General features: G+C 52.1%; 3 protein-coding genes and 1 non-coding gene across 5 annotated transcripts; 3 read left to right on the top strand and 1 right to left on the bottom strand.

The window, feature by feature from the left end:
* Positions 1 to 548: 548 nt before the first annotated feature.
* On the top strand, positions 549 to 4,105 carry ALDOC (aldolase, fructose-bisphosphate C). The gene is made up of 9 exons (XM_065909485.1): positions 549 to 685; positions 1,686 to 1,807; positions 1,897 to 2,108; positions 2,223 to 2,277; positions 2,373 to 2,533; positions 2,655 to 2,738; positions 2,973 to 3,147; positions 3,277 to 3,476; positions 3,606 to 4,105. Exons 2-9 carry the CDS (start codon positions 1,696 to 1,698, stop codon positions 3,699 to 3,701), a joined length of 1,095 nt encoding a protein of 364 aa, XP_065765557.1. The 5' UTR covers positions 549 to 685; positions 1,686 to 1,695; the 3' UTR covers positions 3,702 to 4,105.
* Positions 4,106 to 6,132: 2,027 nt separating this feature from the next.
* Positions 6,133 to 17,734, top strand: PIGS (phosphatidylinositol glycan anchor biosynthesis class S). Its single transcript, XM_065910273.1, has 12 exons — positions 6,133 to 6,207; positions 6,473 to 6,612; positions 6,695 to 6,806; positions 9,232 to 9,321; positions 9,737 to 9,828; positions 11,210 to 11,417; positions 11,920 to 12,062; positions 13,111 to 13,225; positions 14,388 to 14,533; positions 15,324 to 15,424; positions 16,060 to 16,270; positions 16,626 to 17,734. The coding sequence occupies exons 1-12, from the start codon at positions 6,174 to 6,176 to the stop codon at positions 16,899 to 16,901; spliced, it is 1,668 nt and encodes a 555-aa protein (XP_065766345.1). The 5' UTR covers positions 6,133 to 6,173; the 3' UTR covers positions 16,902 to 17,734.
* On the bottom strand, positions 10,310 to 10,382 carry TRNAG-CCC (transfer RNA glycine (anticodon CCC)). The gene has a single exon. It is a non-coding gene; the product is annotated as a tRNA-Gly (tRNA).
* A 986-nt stretch (positions 17,735 to 18,720) lies between the features above and the next one.
* Positions 18,721 to 24,516, top strand: UNC119 (unc-119 lipid binding chaperone). Of its 2 annotated transcripts, none has more exons than XM_065909567.1 (5): positions 18,721 to 19,020; positions 22,572 to 22,685; positions 23,174 to 23,276; positions 23,406 to 23,578; positions 23,837 to 24,516. In XM_065909567.1, exons 1-5 carry the CDS (start codon positions 18,801 to 18,803, stop codon positions 23,947 to 23,949), a joined length of 723 nt encoding a protein of 240 aa, XP_065765639.1. In that variant the 5' UTR covers positions 18,721 to 18,800; the 3' UTR covers positions 23,950 to 24,516. The 2 variants fall into 2 exon arrangements, with proteins under 2 accessions (XP_065765639.1, XP_065765640.1); XM_065909568.1 differs by having other exon boundaries at positions 18,928 to 19,057.
* Positions 24,517 to 26,375: the final 1,859 nt, after the last annotated feature.

Below are 26,375 nucleotides of genomic sequence, written 5' to 3' on the forward strand. Positions count from 1 at the left end.
CTTTCACACACCCCTCCCACCGCATCCAGAGCCACAGCCAGCTCCTGACTCCTTTTCTTGCTTCACCAAATACTCTGGGCACTGGACTGCTTGTTCCCTGGCTCACTGCCTGGTGAGAAACAGACAAGGCTTCATTCTCTTACCTTCTCCACCCGCCTCTGGGGTAGCCCTGGTGAATAAGGGGGTGAGGACAGAGAACCCTCTGCCCTGGACTCGCACACTGTTGCTGCCTGTGTTCTACCTACCCTATCTCTGGTAATTGTTTATGGTGACTCTCCTTCACCAGACCAGGATTCATCCCCAACAGCCAGCACAGTCCTCTGCACAAAGGCCACTGTGGCAGGAATCAGAACAAGGCCATTTCCTGCCAAGGTGGCCTTTCCCCTGGTGTCTGGGCTCCACGAGGTGGGAGGAGGACAGGCTACAACTACCTCCGAGATCCCGGCAGAGTCAGTCACTCCACCTCATCGCCCCGCCTCTGTGGGCGTGGTCACACCACGCAGTCCCGTCCAGGGAGGGGGCGTGGCCAGGGCGGGGAGGGGGGCCGACCCCGCCCTCCGGGGGGTGTCACGTAGCTCTGCGGCAGCCGCAGCCTCATTTACCGAAGCCCGGGCTGGAGCCGCAGCTGTCGCGGATCTGAACGCGAGCTGTTCCTGTGGCTGCGCAGCTACCTCGCTGCGCACAGGTGAGCCCCGGGAGTTGCTCAGCACTCCGCTTCCTCTCCCTGACTCTTCCTTCTGCCATCCTTGCCCTGCTCCTGTGGGGCCCTGGATGTGCCTTCTCAACTCTCTCCTTTCTGTCCACTCCACCGCTCAGCTTCTCCCACAGCACCCCTTCCTTTTAGCTCTGATGCAGCTTTTCCGATTCCAAATCTTCCTCTACCGGCTAGACTTTTCCACTCTAACCGTTTTAACCTCAGCCTGCTTCCTCTCCTAGGCTGAATTTCCTCTCCAGTTCTCCTGCCTTCATGGTCCCCCTGAGCCAGGTCCTTCTCCCTGACTAGTTAGCCTGTCTCACCATCATCTCCCCATAGGTCTCCTCCCTCCTTATCCTGTATCTCTTCCTCCCTTTCAATCCTGAGCCTCTGCTCCCATTCTCCCAAGGAATGGAGAAGAGGTTATGGAAGCCTGTGGCCGTTCTTTTTGTTTTGTTTTTTTGCACCACTGCTACTCCCTACCCCCACCCTTTTCCTCCAGAAGCTGAGGGAAGAGGGATGATGGGTACTTTTGCCTCATTCTGAAGCCTCGGAAGTAAGTGCACCTTCCCTCAGGGCCCTGCTGAGTGACGATGAGAAAAGGGAAATTGGAATGGCCAGGGCTTTTGCCTACCTGAAGACGGGGCCAAATTCAGTGAAAGAATTCCTGGCATCTTTATTGAGGCAGTAGTTTCATAAGAAGACCTGTAGCTGTGGGGCTGTTCACCTCCCTACCCCCACCCTGGGGCTGGGAAGGGTGCCCGTCAGGGACAAAAGGAGACATGGGAACTGGGGCCCCGAGCCTGTTAGCTGCTCGAGAGACTGGTGCCATGTTGATGTCCAGGATCTGCGCCAAGGACTACTGCTCTGTTCCCAACCCCTGCTTGTTGGGGTGGAAGGAAGAGGCCATTTGGCCCACATGGACAGGAGAGGAAGCAGAGGATGTAGGGTGGGTGGGGTCCAGCATTTATACCTTGTCTCCATTCCACAGAACTGTCACCATGCCCCACTCGTACCCAGCCCTTTCTGCTGAGCAGAAAAAGGAGTTGTCCGACATTGCCCTGCGGATTGTGGCCCCAGGCAAAGGCATTCTGGCCGCAGATGAGTCTGTAGGTAGGTGGGGCCCTGCGGTCAGGTGGGGAAGAGGTGGCCAAGGAGCTTGGGGATGACCTTGCTACCCTACTTCGTCTGCCCCTCCCCAGGCAGCATGGCCAAGCGACTGAGCCAAATCGGGGTAGAGAACACCGAGGAGAACCGCCGGTTGTACCGCCAGGTCCTCTTCAGTGCCGATGACCGTGTAAAGAAGTGCATCGGCGGTGTCATCTTCTTCCATGAGACACTCTACCAGAAAGATGATAACGGTGTCCCCTTCGTCCGCACCATCCAGGATAAGGGGATTGTCGTGGGCATCAAGGTGCAGCCACTGGCCCTTAGATGGGGGCTGAGCATGGAAATAGGTGTGTGCGTGTGTGGGGTGGCAAACAGGGTCCTGCCTGGGTTCAGTTCTGTGCCTGTGTTTCCCCTTCAGGTTGACAAGGGTGTAGTGCCTCTAGCAGGAACTGATGGAGAAACCACCACTCAAGGTACAAGGAGGGGTGGGCTTCAGGACTACAGAGTTGTTGGGTGGCTGCTGCCAGCAACGAGGAACAGAATAATGAAGTTGGCACTCTGCCTACAGGGCTGGATGGGCTCTCGGAGCGCTGTGCCCAGTACAAGAAGGACGGCGCTGACTTCGCCAAGTGGCGCTGCGTGCTGAAAATCAGTGAGCGCACACCCTCAGCACTTGCCATTCTGGAGAATGCCAATGTGCTGGCCCGCTATGCCAGTATCTGCCAGCAGGTGTGCCTATGTGTGTGGGAGGTGGTCAGATGGGTGTTCTGTGCCTGGTGGCGAGAGGGTTACATGGCTTTCTTCCATCCTACCTCCTGCCCCTCCTAAGCTACTCTGCTCTTACCTGCAGAATGGGATTGTGCCTATTGTGGAACCTGAGATTCTGCCTGATGGAGACCATGACCTCAAACGTTGCCAGTACGTTACAGAGAAGGTGAGTCCGCACCTGGGCACAGACATACACCACAAGGAGAACCTGACAGGGAGCCTGTACTCCACAATCCCTGGCTCAGATGCAGGCACTTTCCTCAGGCACACTTTTACTTGATCCCAGAACGTACCTGTGAGTCTGGCCTGTATCCACTCTCACAGTCATACCCACTCACCCCTAGCCAGGGAACATAATGGCAGGGGTCCAGAACCTTAGTCAACCTCCTCTGATCCCCAGGTCCTGGCTGCTTTGTACAAGGCCCTGAGTGACCATCACGTGTACCTGGAAGGCACCCTACTCAAGCCAAATATGGTGACCCCTGGCCATGCCTGCCCCATTAAGTATAGCCCGGAGGAGATCGCCATGGCAACTGTCACTGCCCTGCGTCGCACTGTGCCCCCGGCTGTCCCAGGTACCACTGATTCCAAAGCTGTTCTTATCCCTAAGACCCATTCTCAGGTTCTTCTTGTGGCCTCCAGAAGTTCCTTACCCTGGAAAATAAGGAGTGATCAATCGGTTTGTCTCCTCTTCTCTGTCCTAGGAGTGACCTTCCTGTCTGGGGGTCAGAGTGAAGAAGAGGCATCTCTCAACCTCAATGCTATCAACCGATGCCCCCTTCCCCGGCCGTGGGCCCTTACCTTCTCCTATGGGCGTGCCCTGCAGGCCTCTGCACTCAATGCCTGGCGAGGGCAACAGGACAATGCTGGGGCCGCCACTGAGGAATTCATCAAGCGGGCCGAGGTTGGGAGCTAAAGGTGGTGGGTGGGGAGGTGGGGTGTAGCTAGGCAGGTGGTAGCCCAGAGGCTCTAGCCTGGACAGGGTCATGAACCTGTGGACTGTGTTGGCCTACTTACTCCCCTCCTTTTGCAGGTGAATGGGCTTGCAGCCCAGGGCAAGTATGAAGGCAGTGGAGAAGATGGTGGAGCAGCAGCGCAGTCCCTCTACATTGCCAACCACGCCTACTGAGTACCCCTCCACACCACAGCCCTTGGCCCGACCACCTGCACCCAATTTTGCCTGTAGTTATGGCCAGGGCCAAGTAGCCATGCAGAGCAGAGATGCCTCCATCCGGCACTGAGTCATCTTCCTTTGATCTCCTCCCCTCCCCTCTCAGATTGCTGCACCTGGGACCATTGGATGGGAGGATAGGGAGCCCTCATGACTGAGAGCAGGAGAACTTGCTAGAAGTCAGAGCAGGATGCCTGGGTCTCCCCCCAGCCTCTGCCACCCCCCAAAATTTTCCCATGATGGGGTTGCTTCTCCTTGGGCTCTCCTTGCCCGTCCTCTCTCCTGGGGTCAGAGGGTAGGGCAACAGAGCTGACTCATGCTTTGTGTGCATACCACATAGCAAATAAATGGTAGCAAAACATGCTACTTTGTCTGCATTTTTTACATATCTAATTTCACCTCCCAGTTTCTGATCTCTGTAGTGTCTCTGAGCCATCTTGGACTGTGGAGGTGGGAAGGGTGGATTTTGTTTTACTGGGCATTAAGTTTGGGGGGGGGTGCATCCAGTCACTACTCTCAGCTCAGACTCTTGTTGATGTCTGAGGTTGGAGCGAGGAGGTATGGAGGGCTGTGAGTCTTTCAGGAACTGTCACTTCAGAGGCACTGGACTACAGCTGCAGAAGGATGGAGTGAGGCTGTGCTGTGCTTAGTCACTCAATCAAGTCCAACTCTTGGCAACCCCCATGGAATGTACCCTGCCAGGCTCCTCTGTTGTCCATGGGGATTCTCCAGGCGAGAATACTGGAGTAGGTTTGCCATGCCTCCTCCAGGAGATCTTCCCAATCCAGGGATTGAACCCAGGTCTCACGCATTGTGGGTGGATTCTTTACCATCTGAGCCACTAGGGAAGCCCAGAGTGAGGCTAGCCCCAAGCAACTTCTGACGGCAGCTTTTGTGCATGGCCCCAAACTTGGCAAAGAGGCAATGGGAGTCTGTCACCTCTCAGCTGTGTTGACATATTCCACCAGGGGGAGCCATTACAGGAGCAGCACCTGCGTTCTTGCCCAACAGGAAAATCCCCAACCTAAGCACTGCCAGACCCAGCACTTTATCTAAGAGGTTGCCAAGGGCTGTTGCTCATTCCTATCTGAGATAGATAGGGGCATAGAGGGAGCCAGTCTGGGCAAGAGTGACCTGGTGAGATCTCATGCTGAACTTTGACCTCGTGACCTAGGCGTTGGGAATAGGTTGAGACTCTGGGTCTATCTGAGCAGGTGAAAAGATGAGAGAACCTGCTGGGTGTGTTCCGTGTGAACTGCGGAGGTCTTGCTCTACGTAACGTGCACAGCCAATGCTTCTCCCAACTAATTATTGCATTATGGGAATGTAGGCTCAGTGTGGCCTGATCTTATATATATATAAATAGCTAACACTTATATAGCAGTCTCCTGCCAGGCCTTTACCGTTATTAACTCACGTACTACAACAATTCTATATAAAGTAGATACTATTGCAATTCCTATTTATTTATTTAAAAAAACAATTTTATTCCTTTTTGAGCTTCATGCATACAGGATCTTAGTTCCCTGACCAGGGACCGAATCCATTCCCCTACAAAGTCTTAACCACTGGACCACCAGGGAATTCCCTGCTATTCCTATTTTAATATGAGGAAACAAGATTGCTTCTCAAGATCGCTCAGGTGAAGTGGGGAAGCTGAGATTTGAACCGCATTTGAACAAGAAAGATCCAGAGTCTGTGCTCATGAATTTGTAAGAATTTTAGTGAAGTATTCAGACTTTAACAAGTTAGGAATGAATCCAAATGAATTTTAAAACTATTAAAGGAGCTAAATATGCTAAAACAGGTACTACTAGCTTGCTCGTCAGGAAGAGGAGCTCTATAATAGGGATGATAAACAATGACCGTGACAGGTGACTTTCCGTGTGCTCTTTATGAATGACCTCATTTTAGTCAGTATTTCCATTTTTCAGATGAGAAAACTGAGGCTTAGAGCTTCCCGTGGTCGCCCAGCTAGTATTTAACGACTGCAGAGTTTGTGCTGTTAATCTCTGGGGCTAGGAGTAGGTTCCACATGGAATGGGAGGATGTCTTCCAGCAAAACCGAAACCCGCACAGTTTCTCAACCACCCGTTGACGCCGGGGCAGCCACCTTTCAAATTCCAGGAGAGGCTCTTTGTGGACCCCTCCTACCCCTCGCTGGAGAAGGAAATGGCAACCCACTCCAGTATTCTTGCCTGGAGAATCCTATGGACAGAGTAGCCTGGCGGGCTACAGTCCATGGGGTCGCAAGGGTCCGACACGACTGTACCGCATCACCACCTACCCGTTCCAGGTTTCCTCCCGCCGAAGTGCCGCTCGTGATTGGTCGCGACCGCAGCGGTGGGCGCGCCCCCTCCGTGAGGGTTTCCGATTGGGGGAGGCCTGCGCGGCCCCGCCCCTCGGCGGCAGGAGCGATCGGACGCAAGTATGGCGGCCGCCGGGCCCGCCGCTACTGACCTAGGTTCGGTGGCATTCGGGTCTGGGCTGCGGCTCGCGGAGTGCAGGGGTGGGGACTGTGGTGTGTCAGAGGTCTCGCGGACTGGGGGTCGGGGTTCGTCTCAGACGGGATTGTTTCAGACTCGGGCCCGGGCCCCAAGCCCGGGAATCCCTCGGAAGGCAGGCCGAGAGCCTCTGAGGATGAGTTGCCGGGGCTCCTCCGCCTCGGGGGTGGGGCAGGCACCCGAGCCCACCGCTGGCGCCTCAGTGGATCCCTCCGTGCCCCGCAGAGGTGGTCCGAGGCAAGCGCGCCGCCCTCTTCTTCGCCACGGTGGTCATCGTGCTAGGGTTGCCGCTCTGGTGGAAGACCACGGAGACCTACCGGGCGCCGTTGCCTTACTCCGAGATCAGTGGGCTGAATTCTCTGAAGGTAAGACCTCAGGGGTGGAGGACCAAGGGACAGCCCGGGAGGATGGAGACTCAGCTGATGGCCCTGATGCTTCTTCCCGCAGCTGCGGCTAATGGTGCCGGTCACTGTAGTGTTTACCCAGGAGTCAGTGCCATTGGATGACCAGGAAAAACTGCCTTTCACCGTTGTGCATGAGAGAGAGATCCCTCTGAAATGTGAGTACCTGGGGGAACAGGGCTGCCTTTCTGGTCTGAGCTCAGTCCACAGATAGACTGGCTAAGAGGAGCATGTGTGTGTGTGTCTGACTCTGCGACCCTATGGACTGAAGCCCGCCAAGCTCCTCTGTCTATGGGATTTCCCAGGCAAGAATACTGAAGTGGGTTGCCATTTTCTCCTCCAGGGGATCTTCCCGACCCAGGGATTGAACCCGCGTTCCTTGCATCTCCTGCATTGGCAGGCGAATTCTTTACCACTGTGCCACCTGGGATGCCCAGGAGGAGCATGGGTACCCTGAAAAAGTGGTTAAACTTTTATTTTAAAAGCCCTCTATAAATGAACACTGTGTTTGCTGAGAAAAAAGTTTTAAATTCAGTATTCACCATTAACATGGCAGTTTTTTTTTCATGAAACAGTTGTGCTACCTGATCGGCAGCAGGTGATGCTTATTAGGGGACAGAGGAGGATGTGGGATGTAGTGGAATGAACACAGGATTTGGAATCAATTTGAACTTGTATACAGGCCTTATTCACTTTAACATTAACACTTTACTGAGTGTGAGGCACTTTTCCTGTGTGTTTAGTCACTCAGTCGTGTTTGGACTCTTTTCGACCCGGTGGACTGTAGCCCCACCAGGCTCCCCTGTCCATGGGGATTCTCCAGGCAAGAATACTGGAGTGGATTGCCATGCCCTCCTCCAGGGGATCTTCCCAACCAAGAAATCAAACAAAGGTCTCCAGCATTGCAGGTGAATTCTATACTGTCTGAACCACTAGGAAAGCACTTTTCCTAGGTATCAGGAATTTAGAGATGAATAAGAAATTGATAATGGTTTCAAGAAATCCATAGGTAGGGGAGAGAGACAGAGAAAGAAATCAATGTAGAAATATATAAGTATATAAAAAACAGAGACTGTACTTAAGAAAGAGACTATAACTGGGAGGAAAAAAGGTAGAGAAGGTTTTGAGTGCTGTAATTTTTTTTTTTTTTGAAGAGACGGCAGTTATTGTTTTTTAAACAACAGCCTCCACATTCTTATTTTTGGCTGTGCTGGGTCTTGATTGCAGTGTGCAGGCTTCTCATTGCGGTGGTTTCTCTTGTTGCAGAGCACAGGCTCATTAGTTGTGGCACACAGGCTCAGCTGTTCAGCGACGTGTGGAATCTTTCGACCAGGGATTGAACCTGTGTTCCTTGCTTTGGCAGGTGGACTCTTATCTATTGTGCCACTAGGGAAGTCCCAAGGGTTGTAATTTTTAAGACAGATTTTTAAAGGAAGTGTAGGAATTCAGGTTAAATGAGGAGGTGAGGAAGGGATAACACTAGTTAGTAATAATGAAAACTAATATTAGTTGTTCATTATATGCCAGAAACTAGGTGAAACACTCGATTTACATGTTTGCCTCATTTAATCGTGACATTATGACCTCCATTTTGTTAAGTTTCTCTTTTTCTTTTGTTATATATCAGCTCTTCCTACCCCATACCAATATATTTCTTTTCATTGATTTGTTGGAGAAACCAGGTCCTTTGTTTGTTAGGACATCTCACATTCTAGATTTGGCAGATTTTTTTCCTCCTGGTTTCATTTAACGTATTTCTTTATTATCCTTATTTCCTATAAACTGATAGTTAGATCCAGTGGTCTGTTTAAAATCAGGTTCAGGTTTTTTTTTTTTTTTTTTAACTAAAAATACTTTTTTCTTTTGGTTGCATTGTGTGGCATGCAGGATCTTAGTTCCCTGACCAGGGATCAAACCCAGGCCCCCTGTATTGGGAGTGTGGAAGCTCAGCCCCTGGACCACCAGGGAAGTCCTGACGTGTCCGTTCTCTATGTCTGAGTCTCTATTCCAGCATCTTCTTTTTTATTAAGAGTGTATACTGAGTTTAATTCTTTTGAGGCATTTATTGAAATAATCATATGGTTTTCCTCCTTATAGCTTTTCATTGTAATGAATATTATAGTAGATTTCCCTGTGGGGAGGGTACTTCAGGTTGAAGGTACACAGGGAGAGGCAAGAGCTGGGCGGATGGACGAGGTGCAGTGCCGTGTATTTATATCATCCATGGTTTTTCAGGTGGTGCTAGTGGTAAAGAACCTGCCTGCCAAGGCAGGAAATGCAAGAGATGTGAGTTTGATCCCTACATCAGGAAGATCCTCTGGAGGAGGGCATGGCAACCCACTCCAGTATTCTTGCCTAGAAAATCCCATGGACAGAGGGGCCCGGTGGGCTACAGTCCATGGGGTCAAAAAGAGTCAGACATGTCAGACATGAGCACGCACACACAGTCTGCATAAATCATTAGATTTGGCTGTAGCTTCTTGGTCTTTCTCTGCACGTCGTCATCTTGCTCTCCAGGATGCTGGACAGTGTTACGGCTGGAAAGGTGGGTTTTTCTCATTATGCCTCTTTCTTTTCTCTCAGATAAACTGAAAATCAAATGCCGTTTCCAGAAGGCCTATCGGAGGGCTTTGGATCATGAGGAGGCAGCCCTGTCACTGGGCAATATACAAGGTACCGGAAGGGGTGATCATTTTTAACAGGAAGCCCTCTTTTCCCTTCTGATCTCTAAGTGTGTAGTTTCCATACTTTGTTTTTTTTTTTTTTGGCTGCATCATGCAGCTTGTGGCTATCTCACTTCCCCGACCAGGGATTGAACCTGGGCTATGGCAATGGGAAAGCCCAGAATCCTAACCACTGGGCTACCAGGGAATTCTCTCCATCCCTTGTCTTAACTCCAGAACCTCTCTGGGAAAGCTGGGAGTGAGAGACCTTGCGTCTCAGCGTGGGCCACCGAGGGCCAAACCTGGCCACCGTGTCAGCTGGGTGTGAGCGGGAGGTGGAGTGATGGACTAGGCATCCTGGGGGAGCCAGAGGGAGAGGGAATGGTGTTTTCTGCTCCTGGTAAACCACCTGCTCTCGTCCCCAGAGGCAGAAACCATGTTAGCTGAGCCATCGGAGCAAGCAGAGGGCTCCCTGACAGTGTACGTGATCTCTGAACGCTCCTCGCTTCTCCCTCAGGTAGGGTGAGCAGACAGGCTGCGGCCTTGCTGTCTCCCTACAGCTCGTCCTCACCTAAGTCTCCTGGTTGCGGGATTGCCCATTCCTTCCTTTTGCTGCAGAAAACTCCGCAAGTATTTTTTAAAAAGAATACAAATAGGGATTGTTTTCATGGACTCTGGGTCTTTCTAAATCCAAGGCTTGGAGATGGTTAAAGTTTCAATTTAAAGTGGAAAAAAAAAGTCAGTAGGATTAAAGAGGCTGCTTTGAATGTGAATGTGATGATACTATGAGCCACACATTGATCTTTTCACTTACTGAGCAAAAGGCTCAGTTGGAAGCTGTACCAGGTACATTTTATTTTATTTACTTATTAAAATATTATTTATTTGACTGTGCCAGGTCTTAGTTGCGGCACGTGAGATCTTTGATCTTTGTTGTAGCATACAGGGTCTTTAATTGTGTGTGGCATGTGAACTTAGTTGTGGCATGTGGGATCTAGTTCCCTGACTAGGGATCGAACCCAGGCCCTCTGCATTGGGAGCATAGAGTCTTAGCCACTGGACCATCAGGGAAATCCCTTATTTTTAAATTTATAATGAAATGTTAATTATTATAAAAAGATGAAAGAAAATTTTAATGAATATGCATTTCCCACCCCCAGTTTGCAAACTACAGCACAACCCTGTGTATCTCCCCGGTTATATCCCATTCCCTTTCAGCCCAAGGCGACCATAGTTTGTGTGTATCGTTCTCTTACTTTTCTTTCAAGTTTTACCACATGTTATATCTCTATAAGCACTGTGTTTAATTTTACCTGTTTCTGAACTTTATGTAAATAGCATAATAGAGTGCATGTTCTTCTCCAGCTTTCACTTTGCTCGACCTTTATGTTTGAGTCATTCATGATGTCTAGTTGAATCTAATGCGTTCATTTAAAATTCTGCCTTATGTTTCATTGTATAAACATATCACAGTTTATCCATTCTGTCACTAACAGGCATTTGGATTGTCTCCAGTTTTATCCTATTACAAATAATGCTGCCATGAAAATTCTTGTACTTGCCTCTTTGCCATGTGCTGTCTGCTTAAATCAAACTCGCCAGTGGTTTGTTTCTCCTTAGATGGCTCAGTGCCATCTCTTAGTTTCTAGCCCACAAAGATATAGCTGTTGCCTGGACGTGTGTCGACTGGGAAGAAGAGAACTGAAGTGAATGAAAACACTCATATATCCCCCTAGCTCAGCAATGCTGAGATAATTAGTTCACTGTGAATCCAGAGAGAGGTGCAGGCCTGCTGGTCGGTGGCAAAAGACCAGATTCTCAAAGACAGGAGCCAGAGTGCTCCTCTGCTCTCTTCCCTGAGCTGTGTCGGCCTCCTGTCCCTTGCTTGCCCCTCATAGGACATGATGAGCTACATTGGGCCCAAGAGGATGGCAGTTGTGCGGGGGATAATGCACCGGGAGGCCTTTAACATCATCGGCCGCCGCATCATCCAGGTAGCCCAGGCCATGTCTTTGACTGAGGACGTTCTTGCTGCAGCCCTGGCTGACCACCTTCCCGAGGACAAGTGGAGCTCTGATAAGAGGCGGCCTCTCAAGTCCAGCCTGGGTAGGATGACCCGGCTTTTGCCAGGGGAAGGGAGAGGGAAATGAATTATGCGGAGACTCTGGGGTGGGAGGGGGATCTGCATGCAGATGCTTCACTCCTTTCTTTGATTTCATAGAAGTATTTTTAATTGAAGGATAATTGCTTTACAATATTGTATTGGCTTTTGCCATACATCAACATCAATCAGCCATAAGTTTTAGTTTCATTTTTCTTTAAAAAATATTTTTGTTTATTTATTTGGCTGTTGAAATCTTAGTTGCAGCATGGGGGATCTAGTTCCCTGACCAAGGACTGAACCCAGGCCCCCTGCATTGGGAGTGCAGAGTCTTAGCCACTGGACCACCAGAGAAGTCTCTCATCTTTTTCTTAAAGTACTCAGTGTTCCTCATTCCAGTTTTATCCTCCCTTTGGTTCCGTGATGGCAGTCAGGCCCCTTCCAGAGGAGAAACAAGGGCAGCTTAGCCAGGGGTACCCCTGGCTTCCCTGACTCCTGTTTCTATAGGCTATGAAATCACCTTCAGTTTACTCAACCCTGACCCCAAGTCCCATGACGTCCACTGGGACATCGAGGGGGCCGTCCGGCGCCATGTGCAGCCCTTCCTGGGTGCCCTTAGTGCGGCAGGCAACTTCTCCGTGGACTCGCAGGTGAGACTAGGAGCGAGCTGAGGAGCCCTTTTCCTGAGTGCACCATCCTCTGCCGTCCTACACCATCCTTTTCTACCATACATATTTAACCTTTACAAATGTAGTCTGCTCTTTTGGCTCTTTGAGCTTGCTGGTTGGTTAGGAAATTCCTGTGCATGTATATGATTCTGGGGTCTACTTTCCCTCCTTGATGTCCCGCTTGGGGAATTTTGTCAGTGCTTGTTAAAAAACTTAACTTCCTTATGGCTCCTTCTGGAACTGTATTCAACAGTTTTACTACCCTAAAATCTTATTTAAAAACAAACAGGCAGTTTGGGATTGACGTGTACACACTGCTGTATTTAAAATGGATAACCCAATAGGGACCTAGTGTATAGCACACTCTGCTCAGTGTTCTGTGGCAGCCTGGATGGGAGGGGAGTTTGGGAGAGGATGGATACATGTGTATATATGGCTGAGTCCCTTTGCTGTCCACCTGAAACTATCTCAACATTGTTAATTGACTATACTTCAATATAAAATAATTAAAAAAAAAACTTCCTGAAATATGTTAACATAGTAACAATAAAGATGTGAAAAATGTAGTTTTCTGAATCACACAGTGTCCTTTTTAGGGAAAATGTGGGAGACATTTTTATCAGGTCTTGGTAGTGGGAGTAATTACTTCTGAATAGCTGACTTGACTTGATCTGTGGACAGTGAATAATGCTCTTTTTTGTTTAGGCTTTTGGAGAGCCTGGTAAAATAATGTGTTAAAAGTATGGATTTAGTGTGTTAACTTTATCCTTAGCTTTGTTATTTTTTTTCCCTAGTCCTGTTTTCTCTCAGCCTTAATTTTTTTTTAATTAATTATTTTTTAAATTGAAGGACAATTGCTTTACAGAATTGTATTGGTTTCTGCCAAACAGCAACATGAATCAACCATAGGTATACATAAGCCTTGATTTTTGTCTCTCATATTTTCTCTGCCTAATTGTTATCTTTTTGAGGACACACTGAACTATCAATCAACAGACAAAATAACATGTTTTTCCTCTTTGTTCTGCAGATCCTTTACTATGCAATGTTGGGGGTAAACCCCCGCTTTGACTCAGCTTCTTCCAGCTACTACTTGGCCGCACATAGCCTCCCCCATGTCATCAACCCCGTGGAGTCCCGGCTGGGTGAGCTCCTGAGGTTGAGGGTCTCTCTGCCAGGCCGGGGAAGGACCCGGTAGGCTCAGCCTCGGGTGGGAGGTGGGCTGTATATAGTGACTGCTCCCAGGTTGGGTTGGTCTGAGAGTGTCGAGGAGGTGCTGGGCTTTTAGGCTCCTTTCCCATGAGAGTCTACTGATGTCTCCACTTCCATACTGTCATAGCCAAAAGTGCTTATTAAGCATTTTCAGCACTTTTTATAAACACATGGATCGTCCCTGAAACCATCCAGGGAAGATACGGCCACACTTTCTTGTAAGAAGGACAACAGTAGCAGTACATGAAGGTGGAATTTGAGTTGATAGTTTTCGCTGATTGAGGAACCTTGAAGCTAGGATTCCAGTTTTTCATTTTGGGGCTGGATCCTAGGAAGAGGAGGTGTGACCAAGAACTGTAATAGAGGCAAACTAAGGGGAGTAAATCACTAGCTGTGGAATTTCAGGGTTAGGCCGGTGTGTATCAAGGGCTATGGGAGGGGCAACATGAGAGGCCTTGGTGAATCCTTTCTCCCTTCCTTCCTTCCTTCAAAGTCTGAGGGACTGCTTAACAGCATGACTGTTTATAGAGAGAGAGATTTCAGGCTAGGCCACTATGAGCTTAGAGGCAAAAGAGTTAAGAGTGTATAGACATTCTGGAAGCTCAGAAAAGTTTACTGTGGATGAATTTTGAGAGAGTGACCAAGTTGAGGCTGGCCAGGCAGGCAGGCACTAGATCACCACTTTAAGGTGTCTGAACTTTAACCTGATAAGAGTGGCTGGCTGCAGAAGGATATGAAGCAGGGACTGACCTGAGGTCAGATTTATCCTTGTGCTTAAGAATGGGTTATAGTAATATGGGTGCAATATGGTAGTGGGCCAGAGAGCTGTCTTAGACAGTTGAAGGTGGCAGGGTGTGGTGTGGGGGTCTGTTGGAGGAGGGGCGATTCGGGGTCAGGAATGCACTTTCAGGGACGTGGCACATGTTGGGAAAATGTTGAGGTTCTTTGCCACAGACACCCAGGCCCGGAGGATATCTTAGTGATTATCAGCTGGGGAAACAGGTGCAGAGTGAGTGCCTAGCAGTCAGCGGCTGATCTGGAACTCAGATCTGGATCCAACCTGCTATGCTGACTCCCCTTCTCCTTGTGTTCCAGGATCCAGCGCTGCCTCCCTTTACCCCGTGCTCAACTTTCTCCTCTACGTTCCGGAGCTTGCCCACTCCCCCCTGTACATTCAGGACAAGGACGGGGCTCCAGTGACCACCAACGCCTTCCACAGTCCCCGCTGGGGTGGCATTATGGTAAATGGTCACACCGCGCAGAGCCCAGAGCCCAGGCTTCAGGGACAGACTAATGTTCCTGAGAATGTTCCTTCTGCTGTTCCTCTGTGGCCTGGCCTGAGTGGGTTGGGGAGGTGAGGGCGCTGTGAGCTCGTGCCCCTCCCCGGCTGGTCCCACTGCTTTTTGTTTCTATCAGTGTTGCTATAATCGGCCCCTTTTGCACTTGGCAGTTTGCACTGACTTAGGACTATTCTGTGTGTAACTTAGATCTAGGCCTTATCTGAGGGAGTCTTACAAGATTGGGAACTCTGTCTTCCTTGTACGATTGGGAGTTTCTCATGGGTAGGAACTCTAAAATGGAATACAAATATTTCTTTTTCTTTTTAACAGATATTTCTTTAATAAGATATGCGAGGGGGTAATGGAGATATAGGACTTCACAGGTGGTGCTAGTGGTAAAGAACTCGCCTGCCAGTGCAGGAGATAGAAGAGACGTGGGTTTGATCCCTGGCTTGGGAAGATCCTCTGGAGAAGGAAATGGCAACTCACTCCAGTATTCCTGCCTGGAAAATCCCATGGACAGAGGAGCCTGGCTGTAGTCCATAGGGTTGCACAGAGTCGGAAATGACTGATAATAGTGGAGATCATGTATATAAAACTCCTAATAGCAGGTATTCCAGAAATATTTGGTTTGTCATTTTTAAAGAGCACAGAGTATGTCTTCCTTTTCTCTCGTGGCCCCCAGAGGGTCTGGGGCAGAGCTGTGCATGGTCCTGGCGTGATGTTGAGGCCACCTCGTTGCCCCCTGCAGGTATACAATGTGGACCCCAAAGCCTACAATGGCTCGCAGCTGCCGGTGAGCGTCGAGGTGGACATGGTGCGGGTTATGGAGGTGTTCCTGGCTCAGTTGCGGTGAGGTCCTGGGGGATCCGCTTGGGGGCGTGGCTGTTGAGTCTGACTGTTGTCTCTTGGGCTGACTGGACTGAACTCTCACCTGGCAGGGATACCTTGGCGGTGCCTGGAGCCCCAAGGAAACCAAGAAAGGTTTCCAAGAATCCCTTCATCCTTCTCCTAAGAAAGACTAGTTGCTGACAAAGACTGTTTTAGGAAAAATAGGTTTATGAATCCGTGGTGGCTCAGTGGTAAGGAATCCACCTGCCAATATAGGAGACGTGGGTTCAATCCCTAGATCGGGAAGATCCCCTAGAGGAGGAAACGGCAACCCACTCCAGTATTCTTGCTTGGGAAATCCCATGGACAGAGGAGCCTGACAAGCTACAGTCCATGGGGGTCACAAAAGACCCCCATGGACACGACTTAGCAACTAAACTTCAACAACAAGAAAAAAAAGTGAGATCATTGGTTAAAGTGGAGCTTGGAGCTCTGAACTGCTTAGGGTTGCCTCTCACCCCCCAAGACCCTGAGGTGCTTCCTACAACCCCTGTGGTTCTGGGTGAGATGGAAAATCTTGATAGTTACTCTAGGAATCTCAACCATCTTCTCCCACCTTGTGGTCTCTGCTCCCTTGATCTGTGCTGTTCCTACAGGCTGCTCTTTGGGATTGCTCAGCCCCAGCTGCCTCCAAAATGCCTGTTTTTGGGGCCTAAGAGTGAAGGGATAATGACCTGGGAGTTAGACCGGCTGCTCTGGGCCCGGTCCGTGGAGAACCTGGCCACAGCCACCACCACTCTCACCTCCCTGGCCCAGCTTCTGGGCAAGATCAGCAATATTGTCATCAAGGACGATGTGGCGTCTGAGGTAAGCAGGCAGGAGATGCATTCTGTGGCTGAGAAGTGGAGTGGCCAGCAAGGGCCAGGGCGTGGTGAAGGCAGAGAGCCATCTGAGGTCCAGGGAGTGTATGGGCATGCCATCCTGAGGGCCCAGGGTTCCTCTAGAGGGCAGTGCCAGCTCCCCAGGAGGAGTGCAGTGTGGGTGTGAAGTGTTAAACGGGCACTAAGATGATAATACCTGGCCCTTGTATACTGGCTGCCATTTATCCCGGGTGAACTTCCAGCAACCTGCCTGGTAGATAGAAGACACAGTGGGGCCCTCTCCCACCCCTCCCTACCAGCTGATACCTTGGACTTTCCGGTAACGCCCTGCCCTTTCCTAGGTGTACAGGGCTGTAGCTGCAGTCCAGAAGGCGGCGGAGGAGTTGTCCTCTGGGCACCTGGCCTCTGCCTTCGCTGCCAGCCGGGAAGCGGTGACATCCTCGGAGCGTGCCTTTTTTGATCCCTCGCTCCTCCACCTCCTTTATTTCCCTGATGACCAGAAGTTTGCCATCTACATCCCGCTCTTCCTGCCCATGGCTGTGCCCATCCTCTTGTCCCTGTTCAAAATCTTCCTGGAGACTCGCAAGTCCTGGAAAAAGCCTGAGAAGATAGACTGAGTGGGGTGGCATCACTAGGAAGCCTTCCTTTCCAGCCAGGAGGGGAGGTGTTAGATTGAGAGACACATAACAGGGCCTGCCACAAGTGATTGTCTCCAGACTGCTCTGTCACCACTCCAGCAGTCAAAGTATAATACTCCAAGAGGGTTTCCTCTTTCCTCTGCTCCCCATTCTTGTGGCTCAGGTCCCTCCCACTCTTCATCTCCTCCCCCCACTCCAACCCCCAAACCCCAAAAAACCCAATTTGGGTCTCCTTACCTGACTTGAACTTCAAGGCCCTTTTCTATCTCCTTCTGCAGCAAGGGCAGCTTATGTTTCTGCCCTGTTCCTCACAGTCCTCTTGAACTGAGGAGGAGCATTAGGGAAAAGCCCTGGGTTGGGTTCTAGGGCCCTTTCCTCCTGCTTCTCTCTGATCCCTGATCCCTGAGAGAAAGCCCTAGCACTGCTCTTCTGGAAGGGGCCAGGCCCTTGTCACCTCTGGGGCCTTCTCCCCTCTCCTGGGTGGCTGCACTTGGTGGGTGCAGCCTGATGCTGTGTGTGGCAGAGGTTCCCTTCTTCATCCCTGTATAGCGGCAGTGTGGTACAGTAGGGAGAATTCTGGACTTGGGATCCAACATGTCTGAATTCAACCCTTGCTTCTGCACTTATTATCAGGGGAGCTTTGAATAAGCTACTTAATCCTCTATGAGCCTCAGTTTTTCTTTTGTTAAAATAGCACTAATGATACCTCCCTTGCAGGGTGGGTGTGAGGATTAAATGTGATGAACTTGTGAAAGTGTCTGGCATATTCTAGGCTCTCAATAAACATTGGTTGAATATGAATTGGAATGATACTAAGTGTGATCATACCTTTCATTCTTCATTCGTGTGTAAGTCATGGTTTTCCTCCTGTCTGTCTTCCTGGGCTTACTAGTCCATTTTACTTCCACCTGGCCACGTGCTCTTCCCACCTTCCCGTCCTGGAGGGCCCTGTGGTGGCTAGACATTGTAGGCTGTTGTCCCTCAGAATTTCCTGGGTTATCTAGCGGGGGGTCTGGTAGAGAAATAGCAGTGTAAGCTCTCAGATACTAAATGATTCATAAATTCTAAAACAGAATATACAGTTGGCCTTTGAACAACGTAGTGGGTGAGATGGCTACCCTCTCTGCATTCAAAAATCAGACGATAATTTATATTTGGCCCTGTTTATCTGCAGTTCTGTACCGATGTATTCAGCCAACCTCCCATCGTGTAGTACTGTAGTATTTTCTATTGAAAAAAATCCACAGATAGGTGGACCCACTCACTTCAAACCCGTGTTGTTCAAGGGTCAACTGTGTTGAGTGCAGGCTGCAGTGGGCACTGTACTAAGTGTTAGGTATTCTAGAGAACAAAGACGGGATCTCCAGTTTCACCTAACTGGTCTTGGAGGAGGACTGGTCAATGAGCAACTGAAACGAATTTCAGATGATGCATTAGAAAAAACAGGCTGATCAGATAGTGACGAGGTGTCTGAGAGTGCCTCTGAGAAGATGACATTTGAGCTGAGACCGGAAGAGCAAGAGGAGGCCATCTGGGGGAAGAGCATCCCAGGCCCTGAGACGGGAACTCACATGCGGGGCAGAGGGAAGGGCGGAGTGGCTGGAAGCCAGCGAATAAGAAGGAGTAGGTAGCCAGGACCCCTGAAAACCCCTACCGGAAAAATGAAGGACTTCCCGGGCGGGCCCCCTCCCTGCCCCGGGTCAGTAGCCCAGGTGGGCGGGAGGTGGGCGGGGCCAGCGCCTGGCCCACCCGGGGGCGGGGCGGTACCTGGGGCCCCGGTCCGGCCGGGGGCGGGGCTGCGGACGCTCCCCCTTCTCTCGGCTCTAGCCGGCGCAGGCAGCCGCGGCGGCAGCAGGCGAGCCGCGGCCCCGCGAGGCCATGAAGGTGAAGAAGGGCGGCGGCGGGGCCGGGACGGGAGCGGAGCACGCTCCAGGGGCCTCGGGCCCGAACGTGGAGCCTAAGCCGGAGCTGCAGGCGGAATCCGAATCCGGGTCCGAGTCGGAGCCGGAGGCAGGCCCGGGGCCCAGGCCGGGGCCGCTGCAGAGGAAGCAGCCGATCGGGCCGGAGGACGTGCTGGGGCTGCAGCGGATCACCGGTGGTGAGCACCCGCGAGGCAGCGCCGCCCGCGGGCAGGAGTGAGAGAGCACGAGAGGGGGCCTTCGGGGCGCGTGGAGCCCGGGCCCCCGCCCCCTTTCCCGCCCTCCCCCCGCCTCCCCTCCCCCACCCGGGTCCCTCTCGCTTGTGTCCTCTACCCTTCTGCCTCCAAGCCTGAGATCTCCATGTCCCCCCTTCCCTCGATCTCTCTCTGCGCCCCCCTTGTCCCTTTAGAGATTGGTTTCCACCCCTTTCCTTTTTGAGGAGTCCATCCCCCTTTCCCATGGTGGAGGTGGGGCAGCAGCTGCAACTGTGACCCCCTCCCCTCAGAGTCTTCAGAGTCCTTTGCAGATCTCTGCAATAATGAGGAGGGGGGCTGACTGCATTCAGCCCCCAGTCTACTCCACCCTAGAGGCTAGGTGTGGTATCAAAACCCTTAGGTCTCCTTCACACTGGACACCCCAGGAAGTCTGGGGCCATCGCTCTCCCCAGGAAAGGACCTGAAGAGGAAGCTTCAGTGGTTTGACTCTGGGCTTCTCAAGGAAGTGGGTTAATACCCCCTTTAGCGTGAACTAGGGCCTGTCCTCTTCTGGGAGGCCCGGCCTCCCCTGTGGTTGAGTTTCTGAGCTGGATTGCCAAACTGAAGTTCCAACTTTGCCGGCCTATTGGCTCTGTGACCTTGGGCTAATAACTTCACCTCTCTGAGCATACTCATCTGTAAAATGGGAATAATGACCCCTACCTTTAGAGAGCTGTTGTGAAAATAAATCCTCTGATTTTGCACTGTGCCTGGCAGGCCGTGCATGCTCTGTAAATAGGGCTCTTTTGTCAATACTGAGGGCCCCTCACCACTGCTCATGGCTGCTGCCTGGAGGCAGACAACTGGGCATTCAGGGCAGGGGAGGGGGTCAGTGTAGGCAGGGAACAAGGGAGGGAAGTGTCATGGCAGAGGCCGTGGCTGAGCCTCAAAGAACAGAAGGCGCTTGGAGAGGCAGTGGCCTTCTATCTTGGCCTCATTGGTTAGTAACCCTGCCCTGGCTCCTCTGTGAGGGCAACTTTTGGAGTCCCTCTGTGGGGGTAGGAAGCAGTTGCTGGACTGGACCTGAGCTCTGGCGCTGCAGGAGCAGAAGAGTCCAGGGCTTCCAGACAGCTGTGGAGGGGACTGTGACCCTGCCCTGGCTCCTCTGTGAGGGCAACTTTTGGAGTCCCCCTGTGGGGGTAGGAAGCAGTTGCTGGACTGGACCTGAGCTCTGGCGCTGCAGGAGCAGAAGAGTCCAGGGCTTCCAGACAGCTGTGGAGGGGACTGTGATGGCAGGTCTAGGCCTGTGCATCTGGGTCCGCAGGGAACCAGCATCTCCCTCCTCTCTTAGCTAGGCAGCCCCCATTCTTGGCTGGGCCCCTGGAGCCCTGAACTGCCTTACCCAAGCAGGCAGTAGTAGAGGGAGGGCGCCTGGACCAGTCTGATGTTGGTGCCAGTTGGGCTATAACTGGCAACAGCAGCGTTTAGGATTCAGGTTGGCTCTGGGGCAGAACTTCCTTATAGGATGTCTAACTTGTCCCAGTCCTAGGTAACTTTTGAGGTGATTTTGCAGCCAGAGGGGCTTCTAGCCCATATACAACTGTGTGTCTGAATTTGGGGGAAATTCATAGCCCTTAGAGATTCAGCATCTGTGGGCGATTAGGGAAGTCTTCACCAGATCTCTCTCCTTTGTGGAAGCTGAGAACAGGGCTCCAAGACTCTCCCCACTGGCACCCCTGCCCGGTCTCCTCTGACCCTAATCGCACAGGTCTGAGTTTGTTCTTCCTGGATTACCCAGCCCTGAATCCAGCTTAGGAAGCTATTTGTGGCTGAGGCGAAGGGAGCAGTTGCATTCTGAGCCCTCAGCCACTCTGCCCCCTTATCGGAACTGACCCTGAGTCCCAGGCTTCATCCTTCTCTGGGCGGGGGAGGGAGTGGAGGTGGTGTCCTGAGCCATGGGCATCTTCCATTCCTCACTTCCTCTAAGGACAAAGGGATTGATAGGTTGAGTTTGCAGTAGAAGAGGCAGAGGTCACACTGCAAATTATTCTCCAATGAGAGGAGAGGCTCCAGAAGTTAGGGGATGGGGGAAGGAGGAGAACTCTTGGGAGCTGGGAGCTGGGCAACTAGGTTGCTGTTCTGAGTTCTGCCACTTCCTCTCCTCTGCCCTGTACTTTCCTCCTACGTCTTTGGATTAGTGTTTACTTTCTGTGAAAATAAGTTGTGTACAAGGTGAGGTAGGACCTGCCTACTTCCATTCCTCCTCTCCCCACCGTGGGCTGTGATGGGCAGGCCAGGGCTCCAGCCCCACCATAAGCCCTGTGTAGTCCCTGCTGGACCCCAAGTGCCAGGTGGCCACCAGGAGGCCTTCCTGGAGGGGGTTGCCCCAGGGTTGGGAAGAGAGAATGACTTTACGTTCACTTCCTCTTCCTGCCCCAGAGGAATCAGTGGTGGCCTAGGGGCCTAGTGGGTGATTTCCGGGCCTCTGCGGGGAGGATGTGATGCCATGCAGGCACCAGGGCCCCCACTGCACATCTCTGTTTCTTCCTATTTGCTGCCGGGGTGCTTGCAGTTGCTGCTGCAAGAGTGGTGAGGGTTGGATCAGGCCTTGCTATTTCTGAGCTTCCTCAAGCCAGGCCCACCACTGTTCCTGGTTCCTCTTCTGGGCTCAAGGATTCCCCTTAGCCCAGGCACAACCCTGCTACACCTGCCACACCCTCTTACTGGCCTTGCCTCTTCTCTCTGGGGGTGGCTCAGAGTCAAGGATGAATGGATGACCTTTAACGGGGTGGGGGGGTTCCCTCTGTTAAGACCTCCTCTGCCAAGACCTCCTGTTGTTTGAAGATCAGTGGGGGATGAGAGCAAAGGTGGCTCCCTTCCTCTCTCCACACCCACCTCCCCCTGAATATTCCAGGCTCTGGGCTTGAGTCAGCAGAGCTTTGACTAAGCTGCTTAAGGGAGCTGGGTTTGTATAAGCCTCTTATGGGGAGAGGAGGGGTCTGGGGGTGAGGAAGAACAGGGAAGGGGTTGTTTGCCCCAGCGCTACCTAGGTCAGATAAAGTCCTTGCTTGACGCATTTAGATGTGGCACCGGGGGTGGCTGTGGGCCAGAGGAGGGGCAGGGGTATCCTCTCTGGAAATAGAGCTGTGTCGCCCCCATTAGAGTGAGGTTCCTAAAAGCAGGGCTTATCTTCTCTCTCAGGGTGTTGGGGGGAGGGGCTTCTCACCTGTTTCTAGACTGGTTTGGAGCCACTCCTGAAGGACCCTCCACCACTGGCTGGGAGGGAAAGTGTGGGGGAGGTGGCCTTGTCCTCCATCCTGCGCCTCCCTGACCCGGAAGCTACCAGGAGAGAACCAGTTTTCCCCCGTTAGATCCCAAGAGCAGAGCTGTGTCTCCCCCACGCTCTGTGGGGGCTCCCTCAGGTTAGAGGCTCAGTTCTCTCTCTCTGCAAGGCAGTCATCCCAGGGATCAGAGAAAGTGGCAGCTAGTCCGGGGTAGCTAGGTCCCTTCCTCACTCAGCCACCCGTCTCCCCTAGACTACCTGTGTTCCCCCGAGGAGAATATCTACAAGATTGACTTTGTCAGGTTCAAGATTCGGGACATGGACTCAGGCACTGTCCTCTTTGAAATCAAGAAGCCCCCAGCTTCAGGTGAGTGCATTGGGTACGCCATCATCCACAGAGGAAGTGGGCCGCCCAGGGACCCCGGAGGCCACCGAGGAGACAGAACAGAGCTGGGATTGGCACCCAGGCCTCCCCAGGAGTCACCAAGCCGCGGGGCCCTCTGCCTGGGGCTGGGCCTCGTCTTTCCCTTTCCCTGTGTCCCTGGGGAAGGACAATCCTGCCCCTTCACTCCCTGCCAGCCTGCCCCCTGTAGGCCCCCTTGGGAACTGCAGTCCCAGAGGCCTCAGGTCTTCTGATCTCTTGGGGCTCTGGGACTCTCAGTTGAAACTGGTGACCTGCTGACCAATTGAAAAGCAATTGGGAGCATTTGGCCAATGATCTGAACCCTCAATATGCATCAGGATCTCCTGAGGAGTTTTGAAAAAAATTCAGACAGATGAGGTCCCTGGGGTGAAACTTCGGGTGGGCACGGGTCCCACCTGAAGCCCACTGAGACCGGCTGGGGTGCATTACAGAACGGCTGCCCATCAACCCGCGGGATCTGGACCCCAATGCTGGGCGCTTTGTCCGCTACCAGTTCACGCCTGCCTTCCTCCGCCTGAGGCAGGTGGGAGCCACGTGAGTCACCGGGCCGGGGTGAGGGGTGGGGTGGGATGGGGTGGCGGTGGGGGTGGGAAGGAGCCCTTCCCGAGTTCTTGCTGAGCCCCTCCGGGGGCCCAGCTCAGCCCCGCCCCCTTCTCTGCTCAGGGTGGAGTTCACAGTGGGAGACAAGCCTGTCAACAACTTCCGCATGATTGAGAGGCACTACTTCCGCAACCAGCTGCTCAAAAGCTTCGACTTCCACTTTGGCTTTTGCATCCCCAGCAGCAAGAACACCTGCGAGCACATCTATGACTTCCCCGCTCTCTCCGAGGAGCTGAGTGCGTTGGGGCAGGAACCTGGTGGGGGGGGGACTCAGGGGGACCAGGTTGCAGGGAACGTGGGTCTGAGCCCCTCTCTTCCCATCCCAGGTCTCTTGTGTCTAGCCCCCATTCCTAAGCCACCTATAGGGACACTGAGACCCAAAGAGGCTGGGGGAACTCTGTTCACCTGTCCCCGTCCCCGAGTCCTGTAGCCCCTGCCGTGTCCTGGCCCAGGCTCCTGACCTTTGCCCCCAACTGGCTGGGCCTCTCTTGCAGTCAACGAGATGATCCGTCACCCGTATGAGACACAGTCCGACAGCTTCTACTTTGTGGATGACCGGCTGGTGATGCACAACAAAGCCGACTATTCCTACAGCGGGACGCCCTGACCCCCCAAGCCACCCCCAACCTTGAGAGGGTCCTGGGCCCACAGCCGTGACCACCCCAACACTCACCTCTCAACCCTGGGTCTTCTTTCTAAGGAGTGTTGCCGAAGTCCTGAGCCCTGAGTCAGTGTTGGGAGGGAGGGTGCCCGAGGTCCCCCAGTCCGAGCCTGTGCAGCCCCTGGGGCCTGGCACGTGGGGTGGGGTGGTAGCGGGGCTGTTCACCTGCACAGTCCAGGAAGACCTCCTGGTGGAGGAGTGGCCAGGACTTCCGGGTAACCTAGTTGGCCCTAGCCGCTTGGGCCCAAGTTGCAGAATAGAGATCCCATATCCAGGCTTTTCCTCTGCCCACCACCGACAGGCCATTTAGAGTTGTGAATTCACAGATGAAGTTCCATGCGGGGTCTGGCAGTCAAGTTTCCCAAGGGAGTCTGGGCCCGGGCCCCAGCCCTGGTCTTAGCCATCAGGGGCTGAGATCCTGCCTGAGGTGTGGGAAGGACCTGCCCAGATTACAGCCCGTGGTAGGGCCTGGACCAACTGTATATAGTTTTCAATAAACTCTCCTTTTCTGTTCTCTGCTTGTGGGCTGGCATGTGTGTGTGGTGGTGGCTGGTGGGGGGCAGTGATGTGGTCCCAGGGTACTCCTGTCTCCTGATCCTCTGCACCTGGATACCACTCCAGGCATCTAGAGTCAGTATTTAGTATGTGTTGCAGCTGGAAAGGGTTTTTCCTTTGATAAGGATGGTGACCTGAGCACGCAGAGGGGAAACTGGCCCAAAGTTGTAGCTAACCTTGAAGAACAGAGGCTGGGACAAGGGCCTGCGACTCTGGGTGGGAGGGAAGGTGTTGGGAAGGTGGCCTTGGCCTCTACCCCACTTTCCCTGAACCCAGAGGCTACTGGGGCCGTTAGGTTGTCATTTTAGCCCTCATCAGAGAGAAGGCTAAGGCCTGGCGCTCTCTTGCCTTCAGCTGCCTTGAAGAGGACCCCAGGCTTGACTGCCCTGCATATAACACTGCCCCCAGCCTGACCCCAGACACAGAGAATGTCTTCATCTTAATGGAGGAAATTCAGAAACAGGTAGATGGAGAGTTTACGTCAGGGTTTACAGCCTACTGTTCCAGGCACTAATTTGGATACACTTGGCGCTATTTCTCTCTCTAGACTGAATAGTTAATCTATAGTTAATCTAAGCCTGCGAGGCCTGGAAGTGCTGGAATTCACCTGGGTTCTGTGGAGCCTTTGCGGGAGGGCCAAGATCTGGGCTGAACTCTGGAATTCTAAAATGAATGAGACATTGGGATTTCCCTGGTGGTCCAGTGGCTAAAATTCTGCTCCCAATGCAGGGGCCCCAGGTTTGAGCCCTAGTCAGGGAAATAGATCCCACATGCCTTAACTAAGACCTGGTGCAGCCAAATAAAATGAGTGAGACACGGAACAAATACCTGTTCTAGAATAAGATGAACTGAGCGCACAGGGAGCAAGAGTCATCCTGCTTGGAGAGTTCTAGAGAGGATTCATAGATGAATCCTATTCACCCCAACATTCTGGCCATAAACCAGGGACTCAGTCTCAACTCCCATCTCTAGCTCCATCCAATCACTGGAGATTTCGCCTCTTAAAAGTCTCAACTTCATCTGCTTCTCTGCAGTTCTTTACCTCTCACTCGAATGCCTACAATATCCTCCTCAGCACCCCTCTGCCTCTAGCATGGAAGTACTGGGGAGCACCCTGACATGACCGCTTAATAGCTGTGCAATGTTGGCAGAGCAAGTTAACCTCTGTGCACCAGCATTTTCTGAAAAATGGGCTTAATCCTCAGAAATGATTGTGGACAGTCTAACACATGTAAGGCATTTAGGCTTGGGCCTAGCATTCAATATATACTGGCTATTAGCTTCACTCTTTCCAATCCACCCTTCACTCAGCTGCCAGAAATAATCTGACCAGGTCATTCCTGCTTAATCTCCTCAGTGGCCCACCATCATCTTCAGGAGAAATGCCAACACCTGAACAGCTAAGTCTCCACACATCTTTCACATTGTAAATAATCACTTTTCTGAAAGCAACTGATAAATCATGCCTCCAAACACTTGCTTTATGCCGTTCCCTTTGCTTCAGTGCTCTCTCCCCATCTCTTCCTGTCTAAGTCGTCCTGAGTTTTCAAGCATTTATGATGCTGGCTGGATTATGAGGTGGTTACCAGGCTCTACTGGTGTTAAGTGAGATGCGGGCAGGAATGCCTAATGGTCTCCAATGAATGGGACACTCAATATGAACAATCCACCCCTCACAAAGGAGGGTCACAGACTGAGCGTGCAGGGAGCGTACTAAATCGAATTGGGTGGATGTTCTGGATTGGTCCTCTGTACTTCCACCTTCAGACAGGTAGGGCGGTCCCTATTTTGAGGTCCTCATCCCTGGGGCATGTATC

The sequence above is a fragment of the Muntiacus reevesi genome, chromosome 18, assembly GCF_963930625.1.
Source record: "Muntiacus reevesi chromosome 18, mMunRee1.1, whole genome shotgun sequence".
Taxonomy (NCBI): domain Eukaryota; kingdom Metazoa; phylum Chordata; class Mammalia; order Artiodactyla; family Cervidae; genus Muntiacus; species Muntiacus reevesi.

Coding starts and splice junctions, on each gene's coding strand:
- ALDOC (XM_065909485.1), top strand. CDS start 1,696: ATGCCCCACTCGTACCCAGCCCTTTCTGCTGAGCAGAAAAAGGAGTTG. Junction 2,278..2,372: donor TGGAGAAACCACCACTCAAG/GTACAAGGAGGG, acceptor CTCTGCCTACAG/GGCTGGATGGGCTCTCGGAG. Junction 3,148..3,276: donor TGTGCCCCCGGCTGTCCCAG/GTACCACTGATT, acceptor TCTCTGTCCTAG/GAGTGACCTTCCTGTCTGGG.
- PIGS (XM_065910273.1), top strand. CDS start 6,174: ATGGCGGCCGCCGGGCCCGCCGCTACTGACCTAG. Junction 9,322..9,736: donor GTCACTGGGCAATATACAAG/GTACCGGAAGGG, acceptor TCTCGTCCCCAG/AGGCAGAAACCATGTTAGCT. Junction 14,534..15,323: donor CCCGCTGGGGTGGCATTATG/GTAAATGGTCAC, acceptor TGCCCCCTGCAG/GTATACAATGTGGACCCCAA.
- UNC119 (XM_065909567.1), top strand. CDS start 18,801: ATGAAGGTGAAGAAGGGCGGCGGCGGGGCCGGGACGGGAGCGGAGCAC. Junction 19,021..22,571: donor GCTGCAGCGGATCACCGGTG/GTGAGCACCCGC, acceptor CGTCTCCCCTAG/ACTACCTGTGTTCCCCCGAG. Junction 23,277..23,405: donor CTGAGGCAGGTGGGAGCCAC/GTGAGTCACCGG, acceptor TTCTCTGCTCAG/GGTGGAGTTCACAGTGGGAG.